The 12,673-nt window shown below is 43.1% G+C and overlaps 1 protein-coding gene across 1 annotated transcript in view; it reads left to right on the forward strand.

The window, feature by feature from the left end:
* Positions 1–12,673, forward strand: part of Cwh43 (cell wall biogenesis 43 C-terminal homolog) — a 60,572-nt gene that overhangs the window by 7,326 nt on the left and 40,573 nt on the right. The window contains exons 3-8 of the mRNA XM_004627498.2: positions 653–773; positions 1,561–1,715; positions 4,392–4,593; positions 5,850–5,938; positions 8,962–9,216; positions 11,860–11,985. Of these exons, the coding sequence (XP_004627555.1) occupies positions 653–773; positions 1,561–1,715; positions 4,392–4,593; positions 5,850–5,938; positions 8,962–9,216; positions 11,860–11,985 (948 nt within the window). The remainder of the gene's footprint in view (positions 1–652; positions 774–1,560; positions 1,716–4,391; positions 4,594–5,849; positions 5,939–8,961; positions 9,217–11,859; positions 11,986–12,673) is intronic.

The following is a 12,673-nucleotide window of genomic DNA, read 5'->3' on the forward strand; positions in this document are numbered from 1 at the left end:
ATTTATTTATTTGGTGCAGGATCTCGCTACGCAGCTTGGACTTATAGTGATCCTCATTTCTCAGCCTTCCCAGTGCTGGGATTATAGATATGTGCCACCATGCCAAGTTTCAGTGGCCAGTTCAGCATGGGGCCAGCATGGCATATAGTACCCGGGATCGAACCTGGAGCCTTGAACTTACCAGGCAGGCACTTAGACCACCAACCTACATCCCCGGCCGAAGGACCACATATTGTATGATGCTATTTATATAAAGTTCCCCAAATTAGAAAAGTCCATAGAAACAGAAGCTAGACTAGTGATTTCTAGAGGGCTGTGGGTGGGATGGGAGGGTATGGGCACTGAGCCTGAATGGGTATAGAGTTTCTTCTGGGGTGATGAGAATATTCTAGAATTACATAATGGTAAGAGTTGTACAACTTTATGAATACATTAATGACCACTGAGTTATATATTTGAACATGATGTGTTATGTTTTATGGTATGTGAATTATATCTAAATCAAAAATTTCCAAAGAAATGTACATAATTATGCATTAACTCTGTCTTGTAGAGTATAGCTATGGTATCAGACACAACATGTATCAGATGTGTGTTGTCACCTACCCATGCTCCGTTACTCAACGCTCAGCTCTCCTCATTTTTTCTGTAGGCAGCATGGCCTCCTTCCAGGCACCCAATGCCAAGCTTCGGCTGGTGCTCCTGGCCCTTGGCGTGTCCTCTTCGCTGATCGTGTATGCTGTGATGTGGTGGTCAGGAAGTGGCTTGCAAAGGTATGTTTAGGTCAGCTTTCCCACTGCTCAGACTGAACCCCTGACACTTGCCACTTAAGAAGTTTAATTTGATGAACAGTTTCAGAGGTTTTACTGTAACAGACAAATATAATCAATTTTCAAAGGGGAACTCAGAGGCAGGACTTCAAAGTTATAGTTGTATTTTTTTATTTTAGGGAAGGGTCTACAGGGTGTTCAGAGTCTCACTACTAGATCAGACTTGTAGTGATCTGCCTGTTTACAGCCTCCCAACAGCTGGAATTACAAGTATGTGCCACCATGTCCAGTCTCAATTGCCATCTCAGCACGCTCCAGGGGCAGGGCTGGCACGGCAGGCCAGGGATCAAACCCCTGGCCCCTGCTCCTGCTTGCAGGCGCTTTAATCCACTGAGCTATTTAGCCAGCCCCTCAAAGTTATAATTTTTACCATCTATGAAACCTTACAAATTTTTTTTTCTTTTTCACAAAACTAGGGTGTGATTATCTACCATAGATCTCAGTAAAGTTTTTCTCAGTGCCAGGGATTGAACCTAGACCTTGTATGTCCTGACTGGGCCTTGCCTTTGTGTTCTGCCACTGAATCATACCCTCAGTCCCAGTAATGTGCTGAGAATTAAAGAATATAGCAAGCTGCATAGGAGGGCTATATAAACACCAAGCCAAGCATGTGACCGCAAATTACTAACAAGACCATTTCATATTTTCATTCCTTGAAACTGAAATTCGTAACAGACACAGTACTTTGAGCTCACATAAAAAGCCTTTAACAATACTTTTGTGCTTGCAGGTACCTCAGAATCTGGGGCTTCCTTTTAGGACAGATTCTTCTTCTTGTCCTCCGAATCTGGTACACCTCACTAAACCCAGTCTGGAGTTACCAGATGCCCAACACAGTGATACTGTCATTAAGTACCATCGCCATACTCGATCGCATTGGCACAGGTGAGCGCATGCCCAGTTTATTGAGGGATCTCTCTTTCAGGATTTACCTTTCTTGTAAGAATGTAACATGCTTGGGGAAGGACATTTATAAAAACTCATTAATGTGCTATATTAATGCATGTGGATATGGAGTATCATTTAGACTTAAAAAAGAGTGAAGTATTCATGTACTCTACACCATAGATGCCTTGAAAATATTATGGTGGGCTGGCCAGATAGTTTAGCAGATTAAAGTGTCTGCTTAGGCAGACACAGGGACCGGGGTTAGATCCCCAGCATGCTGTGCAGGCCCTGCCCCTGGGGCACGCTGAGATGGCAATTGAGACTGAGTGTGGTGGCCTCACCTGTGATCCCAGCGCTTGGGAAGCTGAAAACAAGAGAATCACTATGAGTCTGATCTGTGTAGTAAGACCCTGTAGACCCTGCACTAAATTAAAAAAGAAAAAAAATATTAAGGTAACAGCTTTCCTGCACTGTATCTCCATTTCAGGTTTCCCCTTTCTGAAATGGTAACTGATAGCCAGTGTGCCAGTCCCTAAACCAAAGACACCACACTGATAGAGACAGGACAAAAATAGAAAGCCATCAGTGTGTGCGCCTCTGTGCCAGTGGGAAATGGGAGCCAGGCCTTGTATGTGCAGCTCACATCCAGTTCCCTCTTGCCTCTCCTCTGGACTGAGTTCTCCAGGGTGAGCTTCTTCATCCTGTACCTCTGTCCTGACCCAGTACGTGTGTAAGCCTGGAAAGTCGCTGTGGTCCACAGGTGTGGCCACTACCTACCTGGCTTTCTTCCAGGGATCTTAACCTCAAATCCCAACCTTGAGAAGAGGGGACATCTTACATGCTCACTGCACTTGTCAAATCTCCTCTGTCCCAAGGCAGCTGGCTTATCTGCAGCATACATGCTCAGCTTGGGTATTCGCTTCCCATTCCAACCTGAGACTTCTAAAAAGAAGGGAGAATGTTCTTGGATGCTAATTAACTGGCTTCTGGCTTTTTCTGTAACTCTCAGTGAGTTATATTCTTTTGTAAGTTCAAGGACGACTCATACAAATTAATGGAAACATGGAAGATATTGGCTCAGCATGAAGAGACTGCTTGAACAGCTCCCCACGGGCCCAAATTTTGGCATGAAACAGATAATAAGAATAAGAGAGAATTTAAACAACGAGTGAGTCCTGGGACTTTAATGCATTTTATACATTTTCTCTTTAATTCTCTCTCTTTCATGCATTCAGAGCTCGGTCTAGTTCCTAAATATGTTTTATAAATCGCTGCCGTGTAAACGCACCCTCCTGGCAGCATGTTTCTTGGGTACAGCCAGATAACACACTGCTGGCATTTCTGCACTTCAATTTTTTTTCTTCCTGCTTGGTTTACCATTATGTGGCCTGGATGCTCACTGGCAATCTTTGTCTCTTTTTTTGCCCTGTGCCTCGCTGGGGATATGGTTCAGCAGTACAGTGTCTGCCTGGCAAGCATGAGGTCGTGGCTTCCATGTCCCATATCCAAAAAAAGGCATGAGCCTGTGTTTCATTTTCAAAACTCAGACTTCCCCAGATATCTGAACACAGTACATGGTTTTGTTTTTGTTTTTGTCATTGTTGTTGTTTTATTAGAAGGTTGTTTGGGTCCTGAGGGCAGGCTCACCTCCCACACTCAATTCACTGTGGGTCACTCAGCAAATTCCGTTCAGAAGGCTCTTTTCTCCGGACTCTGCTGGGCCTCTCTCTCTCTTCCCTTCCCTCGCCCTCCCCATCCTGTTCCTATAGCTGTCAGCCTGCCCCTGCCTCCGCTGACTCCATTGTTGCTGGATTGGCATTTTTCCTCCTTGTGAAGCCCCATTGCCAGCCCCAAAGACAGAACCAAAGTCTTCCTTGTGTCCCACCGAGACTCTGCAAGGTCCCGAAGTGCCTGCCCGGCAGGCTCTCTGCTTCTAGGGAGAAGTTCTGCCAGCATGTTCTTCAGTTGTGACTTTCCCATGTGAGGTCCTTGCTGTGATGAGGAGCCTCCTGCTAAATTACAACATGGTGAATTACACCAAGGTGACATGGTTAGGCAGCCTCTGGGTTTCTCTTTACTAGCTGTGTGATTTTGGATAATCTAGTTGATCTCTCTGGGTAAGTTTTTGTAATCTGTAAAGTGGAATTAGTGATAGAGACTATCTGCAAAGATGTTTTGAAGATGAAATGCATTAATATAAAGGGCCGTGAAGAGGGGCTTGGCACATGGAGCTGCTCAGTAAGTGCAGTTATGACTCTTGATGTGCAGAGGGCTCAGGGAGAGCCCTGTTCTTTTGGAAGGAAGCTTCACGGTACACGGGAAGTGTTTTACTCAAGTTGGACAGCACTTGTTTCCTGTCACTTACTTTCTCAGTGTATTTTTGCTCCTTCTGTAACCTTCACATGAAGTCACTAGCTTTCTTCATGCTTCTTGTCAAATCAAGAGCACCTGTCCTCTCTTAAACCGTCCCTATCTACCCTGCTAGAAATCGTGTCTCCCACCACATAGCCACCCGCACCTTCTGGTTTGTATCTACGTTGTGTATCTCATCTCCCCTTCTGGAGGAAGCTCCTGAGCCAGATGTCATTTCCTCCATGTTAAATGTCTGTCAGACATGCTGGATGAATTTCCATGTAACTGGCTGTTTCTTTTGTTTTTTTTCCCCAACTCTAGACGGTGACTGCAGTGACCCTGAGGAGAAGAAGACTAGCAAGACAGCCAAGGGTGTGACCTGTCAGGCTAATTGGCCATTGGCAGGGGCTGCCTTTGGTACCCTGGTGTTCCTCACCCACTGGCTCTTTGGAGAGGTCTCTCTGGTTTCCAGATGGGCAGTGAGTGGTCATCCCTACCCAGGGCCAGGTCCTAACCCATTTGGGTGAGTTTAGGTTTGGAAGCAGCTAGCATTTGTGTGTGAAGAAGAAATATTTCTTCGGTTTGACAGCCAGATCTGTGCCAGCCAGATCCAGTATTTCAGATCCATTTCTCCAGATATCAGACATGGTGCCTGATGTTATTGGGAACTCTGGAAAGGAGGAGCCACAGTTGCCCTTGTGATGAAGGAAGGATTGTGTAGATGTAGGAGAGGGGAACAGAGGGCTATGCCTAAGAGGGTCCCGGAGCTCCTGCGTGGGCACTTCGGGGAGTTCCTGCACTGTGCAGGCTTCTCAGGAACAGCAGTCATTGGCCATTTCCTCCACACCTGCTGTGACAATAATGGGCATTTGGTGGAGAAAACACAGTGTATGATGAGAGAAAGCTCTTTCCCTTGATAATCTGCTTTGCCAAATGAACATAGTAATAGCATTTACTTTACAAACTCATGAGTATTAAATGAATAATAACACAGGTAAAAATCTTAAAGCAGTGCCTAGGAAGTAATAATGCTATTTTCAGCTTTGGTTCTATTATAGCTACTTTATTGAGTGCTACATTATACTTGTTACCCCTGCTAGATTTTTTTCCTAAAGTTTAGTTAAATTGTTTTTGTTCCTCTCCCTCCAAGATTTTGTCAAGATAGCAAAAGGATGAAATAGTTTGTAGCTAGTTTGAAAAATGAACAACTGTCAATATTTGTCAAACTCATACCGGTCTCAGGAAGACAGAGACAAGATAAAAGCAAATACCAGGGTAGAGAAAGAAAAATAAAAAGGCAAAAATATAAAACATCAAATAATTGCTAAAGGGCTGGGGAGATAGCTCACTGGAATAAGTGCTTGCCTGGCAAGCTCAAGGGCTTGAGTTCAATCCCTGGCTACACACACACACACACACACACACACACACACACACAAATTGCTAATGATATTTAAAAAAAAACTTTGGCAGTTACTTAAAATATCACATGACCAGTATGGACTATAATCAAGATTCTGAGAATACACGATTATTGTGTTTACCTTGACCATGAGAGGCTGCAGATCCCATTTATCTGAAGTTAGAGTTTTTCTACTTCATGGTTTCAAATGTGTATCATCTTAGTTCCTAAGCGGCTCTCATGGTCTCATTGATTCTTCCATACTCATTATCTTTTTAATGTACCTAACAACAGGTGGTCTATTTCTGATTTATACATGAAACAGTGAAATAGCAATACCATCAAATGTCTTAGTGAGTTTTTATTTTATTTCACAGAGGTGTGGTTCTGCTGAGTTTGACAAGTGGATTGATGCTTTCAGCATGTTCATGGCTTCATGGATGTAGTTTAATCTGGTGGGCTACAGGTACGTAGGAGTCACCTTCCAACGTGCCGTTGTCTGGCTTGGCTACCTCAACGTCTATGCGGCTGGACTCGAAGCTGATGCATCTATGCTAGTACGTGTTATGGCTAAATCGGCTGTTTCAAGTTGCTGTGCCAGCTCTAACCCAGTTGTCACCAAGATCACTAGTGATAACCTGCTTCAGATTCCTGCTTCTAGTTCTCCCTTACCTTCTGTGGATGTCCCATGCTGCCAGACTACACCACTGTTAATACTACTGTGTTAGTCACTTTCTTGTCACTGAGATGAAACATCTCAATCTATATCTGGAAGGACAAGAAGTTTCTTTGGGCTCATAGTTCAGTCCATAAGTAGGAAGGTATGGTGGAGGGGTCCGATGGAGGAGAGTTCCTAGGAAGGTGAGAGTCCAGGCAAGAGCTGGGAAGGGAGAGACGGCCTTCTGGGTCATGCCCACAGCGATCCACCAGATCACCACTCCTAACAGCATGTCTCCTTGAATGTCCCACATGTAACACAGTCACCTTCCAAAGCCCCAACTCTGAGTACATGCGACTTTGGGAGGATACCAGATAAAAATCATAACAGCTACCTCATTTCAACTATGTAGGCATATGTGAAGTAGCACTTTTTACTGAAGGCTAGAGGGTGATGTAGCGCTGGTTGCCAGGTCCATTTCCCTCTTCAAGACTTTTTGTTTTTCTGTTTTTCAGAAGTGTCCTTTTTCAGATTCAGTAATGACGTTTCATTCCCTTTTTTATACGTAATAACTTTGCCTTCCATTCTTTCACCCATGTTTGGAGTGCATGCTTGCTATTTAAACACCTGAGTTATTTGTCCCTAGTTATACCCTTTAGGTCCAGAAAGCCTGGGCAAGGCTGTCCCACTTGAGGCTGCCCTTTTCCTTTCTCCTGTTGCTCTTTGTGAGCACGTGGGTGCCTTGTGTCATTTTCCTGCGATGGAATCATGCCACTCCACTCCTCCTTCTAGATGCCTAGTATGTAGTCGTTGGTGGCATGAGCTGGAAACTCCCTGCTCTTTTACAGAGCAGACACACTATTGGGTATCTGTGAGATCTCTTTATACATATTAATCAAGCAGGTGATTCAAAGTGTTGGCCTCGATTTGCGAGACTGTGTCTATCAGTAACAGAAGATGTGGGATGGAAAACGTAGTCAGTAAGTTGCTGCATGCTGCGCTATTCACTGGCTTTGCACAGAAATACATGTGGAACCAAGCAGGCTGCTAAACTAACACGGCTGGCCAGGTCCTCCTCCTCCGGAGCCATATGAGCAAGCTGTTGCAGTCACGTTGGGCTGTTTTTACTGGCTTATGTGTTTTCTGGTAGGAATCCCATCTATACTCTGAAAGACTTTCTCATTAGAGAGCTGCTTCATGAGATTCTTTAGGAAAAGGGCCAGATGACAGTTTTCAAGAAGCATATTTGGCTTATTAATCAATATACAATTTGGAAAAGGAAGATGAAATCTGTCAAAAGTTTGTTTGGCATTTAGAGCAGGCCTTTTATTTTTCCTTCCTTCTTTTTTTCTTTCTTTCCATTCATCTTCTGTGCTTTTGAGATACTATGCAGTCCAGACAGGCCTTGAACTCACTTTGTAGCCGAGGTTGGCCTGGAACTCATAGCAATCCTCCTGCCTCAGCCTCCCCAGTGCCGGGATCACAGGTGTGTGCCACCATGCCAGCACGCTTTTTCCTCATGGAAACCCTGAGCAGTAAAGTGTGCTGCAGCCATCTTGAAGGATGAGCTCTAGCTGTACAACAGTAAGTGAAGTGATTCACAGTTGCCATACTGTCTATGGAAGGTCTTCCCTTGGTAGCCCCAGGGTGGAGTTAACCTGAAGTGCAATGCAAATAGCAAAGTTGATTTCATATGAATTGGGAGAAGGTTCCATGACCTCAGTGTTGCCTCAACTGAGCAACGTTTGTGAGGTGCCTGCTGCACTCTGGGCAGCACTCACGGCCTCCAAACCTAGCCGGCTGTGGGCAGCAAACCAGCAGGGGGCAGATTTGCTAAGGCAGCAAGTCCACCAAAGCTATCTCAGCGTCGCTCTCTTTTGTGACTGGTTGGTCAGGAAGCTGAGATGAGACAAGGAGCAGAACTTACTTTAGAAAACGCCTTAGCAGAGTGTTCTAGAAGCCACACTGACTCTGCGTGTGTTTTCTCCAGTATCTGGACGGTTAAACTTTTTTTTTTTTTCAGTGTCAAGAATTTTGTTTCTCCAATAAGCTGATAAGAAAGTGTTATATTGGACAGTTCACAGCTTGACATTTAAAACTTTGCTAGTATCTGTGAAAAATTCCATTTGCAATCAACAGTGTCCTACTTTCCAGTACATCTTAGGAGCACATTTTTGTCATTTTTGTCACATAAGTTGTTCCACCTGCAACTACAGGCATACCACAAGCTAGGATTACTAGGAAGTCAGTTCAGTCTGGAAAAGACTTTGGATGATAATAAGGTAAAGAATATTCAAATGTTTTAAAGTTTTACTTTATCTTGGACTGATCACATAAGTAACATAAAAACAAGAAAAAATAAGGGCAAATATCTAGTAGGGAATCTCAAGGAATTTTAAAGAAATCGATTTTTTAACTTCTCTCGTCTTACCATCTTAGATAAGAGAAAATGGAATGTTTGAGGACTGGTTAGCACTAGTGTATTGCACATAGTATGCTGATTGAGTAGATTATTGCTCTAGTTGGTTACCCTTAATGAATATATTTTGGCATAGTGGATCATTTCAGTTTTTGTTGCTGTTGGGACGACAGCACCAATTACTGCTTCTGTCCTCCTGTCCTTCCCAAAGAAATAGCTTTGACTTGAGGTTTACTATGGTGCCTTCCACCTCTGCCTGTGCCAGGGGCAGCCAGTGCAGCCTACGTCCAATCACACCTACCTGCCAGGCCTGCCTAAGGTCTTTCTGGCTCTACCTGGGTATAAATAAGTCCTATAGGTTTTATTGCTGTGCTGCATGATTCACTTTTCCCCCTTTCTCTCTCCCAAACAGGAGTGGCTTCAGCTGCAGGTCTCCTGTACCTGCGCACGTGGGCAGCTGCTATTTCCGGATGTGTGCTGGCCACCTTCATTGGGTCCATGTGGCCTCAAGTGCTTGGACAGCTTGTTAGCTCGGGGAGGCCTGGGCAGACCATGACTGTGGCCATGATGGTTTACATTCTAGACATGTTCTTCTGTGCGTGGTGCACAGCTTTTAAGTTTGTCCCAGGAGGAATCTATGCTAGAGAAAGGTCTGATGTGCTGCTGGGTGAGTACACTTAAAATTTCTAGGTTCAAGTCCTCAAAAATACCCTCAATGGACCAGTGAGATAGCTCAGTGGACTAAGTGCCAGCTTAGGCAAGTACAGGGACCGGGGTTCGATCCCCAATACTGCATGCTGCTGCGGCCCTGCCCCAGAGCATACTGAGCAGGCCACTGAGTCTGAGTGTGTTGGCATACACCATAATTCCAGAGATGGGGAGACTGAAAGCAGGAGGATCACTGTGAGTCCAAGCTGTGTAGTGAGACCCTGTACCAAACACATTTAAAAAAAAATACCCTCAAGGGCTGGCTGGGACTTAGCACTTTATATGACTGGTAAGAATAGGACAATCTTGTTTTCTCAGTAAAATAGCTTTTGGTTAGGAAAATAAAGTAAAATTAAATTAAATTAAATTAAGAATTCTGGAAAAATGTCTAAGTTATAAGTTTAAAACAAATTTCTTAATTTTTCATGCCTTTCAGTAATATTTATTACTCCAAAGCTCTTTTAAAAGAATTGGTTTTGAAAAGTATTTGATCCATAATAAAATGTGAACTGCGTATTTAATATGTTAGGAAGGTATAATTATGATTGTCATTGCTGTGTCAATAGGAGTATCATACCTATCGGTTGTAATTTTTTCAGTAATCCTGATTATCAGTGGTCTTTATTTACTATATTTTTTCCAACAAAATATAGTATGTATGTATCTTTGTGTAACTGATATACTCCCAAATCAAAGAGTAAAACATTTTCTATTCCGTGGTTATGCATTTGCATGCTAAAATAAAACATTCATAATTTATTCATTTCTTTATAGTACAGGGAATTGATCCCAGGGCCCTCACACTAAACTACATCCCCAGGTTCTTTCGTGTTTTATTTGGAGACAAGTTCCCTTTGTCTTCTGGCAGGAATGAAATTACTGAAGTATAGCACCCAACACATCCAACGTTGCCACTGATTTTAAGTAAAACTTGCCAGAGTTTTTCACAGGAAAATCTTAGAAAATAAGAGGACAGTTCCAGTTCTTGTTTGGTCACACACTCGTTTTGCCATTTAATAAAAATTCCACGCACCTATTTTCCTGGCATGCTGCCAGGAGCTGGAGGAGAGAAACACCAGGCATCCCGTCCGCCTGGAGCCTCAGCCGAGGGGGGGACATCTTCTGAGAGATGGGAGGACAGGCCGGGAGGGCGCAGGGTGGCTTCTGCCTCTGGCTTTTCTCCATGGTGTCTTGTGCCCCTGGTGCCGCCAGCCACTCTGTGCATCTTTTCAATATCCTGAAAGCAGACAACTGTCACAACAGCCTGCTTTGGAAGGCGTGTTACTGAGTGACACAGAACACCTTAGAAATGACCTTGGAGAATTCGGTATTTGTGCATAGTTCCTAAGCTGTCACCTAGTTAGAGAAATACATTGCTGCTTTGCCGCTGCCTTGGCTCTGTGAGCTTCGTTTCTCTTCTGGTTTCTTTCAGGTGGGTGGACTCTGTCCAGCTCTGTTTTCCTGTCCAATGCCCTGCTTTTTTCTTATTCCGGCTTGTTTAGAGAGTCTGCCACATGAAGAAAAGGTGAAAGTAAGAGCTATCCTGTGCACCATTTGTTTAGAATTTTATAACTGATGAGGTTTTTTAGTTTCTTCTCACTACATATTGGATAGAAAATACCATGTGCTTCTATGGTTTCACACAGCTGTTTCAAGAGAGTGACACTATATGGGGAAGCTACAAAACCAAGAATGCTGGAAATGTTCAGAGTGGCTTTTAGTAAGAGCGATCTGAAAAGAATCAGCATGTCAGAAATTAGTTACACGTTTGTTTTCTAAGTTTCACTTGCTATTTCTTAGAAAGTAGAACCTAACTTTTTTGGCAGCCTTCCACATAATCTAAACTTGGCATGTCCTAATTGACATATTGTTCCCGATCTCTGTTTATGTTCTTATTACGTATGACTTTAGAAGTGTGTCAGCTTTGCACGTAAGCTGCTCTGTAGCACCTCCCAACTTAGCCCCACTTCATTGCACGTTGTCAGCTCTGGCCGCATCCTTTGCCTGATGCTGCGCCCTGAGTGCCCATGTTCAGGGTAGAATTATGGCCACAAGCAACACCTCGCCGAGAGCCCACACGTGCATCCTTGTGCATCTCGTCTCTTTTTTTTTTTTTTGGTACCAAGTATTGAACTCATGACCCTGTGCTTGCCAGGCAAGTGCTTATTCTACTGAGCTATCTCCTTGGCCCATGCGTCTCTTCTTGGTGTGTGGGAGGCTCCTCAGTAGACAAGCCAGAGGCTCGGTGGAAGCTCATGAGGTCCTCAATCTTGTACTCCACTGTCCCTTGCTTCATCACTGGGCAGTGACAAATACCACGAGCAGTCTAGCAGCTGGCAAACACTCAGGAAATGCAAGGACATTCCTTCCCAGGGACAGGCTGGGCTCTGTCCTCTAGAGAGGATTCCTAGGATCTGACTTGATTCCCATAATTGTCCCCATCATTGAAAGCACAGCAGGAGTAATTGCTTAGATACTGAGATAAATTAACTCAGTAAATAAATTTCAGAGAATGTTCATTTAAAATACATCTTGGTGCCTAGAATTTATCATTAGAAGGATCTTCACATTATACTACCTTATATTCCTTCTCTTTTAATAGGGTCCATGATGCTGATTATTGGGTTGAATGTGTTATTTGGTTCAAAGAAAAATCTTGACTTTCTTCTGCAAACAAAAAACAGCTCTAAAGGGCCATTCAGAAAGAGTGATAAATACATTAAACTTTGTAAGTATAATTTTATATTTTTTTATAAAAAGATGTTATTACATAAGTTTCCACACATATGCAATTCAAGTAGAATGAAGTGTCATTCTACTTAGTTTTAATAAGTTTCAACATTTTGCCAATGCTAATGAGAGCTGTCTTCCTATTTCTTTTGGTTTAAATACTTTAAAGCAAATCTCTGATGTTATCATTTCAACCACAGATAGTCTCTGTTAGTTTTCTTTTACTTCTAATAAGGATAAACTGATTTAGCACGTAGAATTTCCAAAATGCAGGGCCAGGGAGATGGCTCAGTGGAATAAGCGCTTCCCTGGCAAGCACAAGGGCCTGAGTTCAATCCCTGGTTCTGCCAAAAAAAAAAAAAAGTTAGAATTTCCAAAATGCTTTGTTCTACTAGAGACTATTTATTCTATTTCTTGTTCTTTATTTTTTAAAGATTAAACATGTTAACATATTTAATGAGTTTCAAACATTCTCATTTCGAACGAACTAGATTTAATAAAACTTGAATGCATACCATGTGCAGATTGTTAAGATGGACACAACAGTGGTCTCTACTCTCAAGGCATTGGTATCTTAATACAGAGACAAAATCTTATGGTATAAAAGAAAACAATTAAGAATCTGTATTGGGCTGGTGAGATGGCTCAGTGGTCTAAAGCACCTAAGCAAGCTAAGCTAAACTAAA

The sequence above is a fragment of the Octodon degus genome, unplaced genomic scaffold, assembly GCF_000260255.1.
Source record: "Octodon degus isolate 3935 unplaced genomic scaffold, OctDeg1.0 scaffold00019, whole genome shotgun sequence".
Classification (NCBI taxonomy): domain Eukaryota; kingdom Metazoa; phylum Chordata; class Mammalia; order Rodentia; family Octodontidae; genus Octodon; species Octodon degus.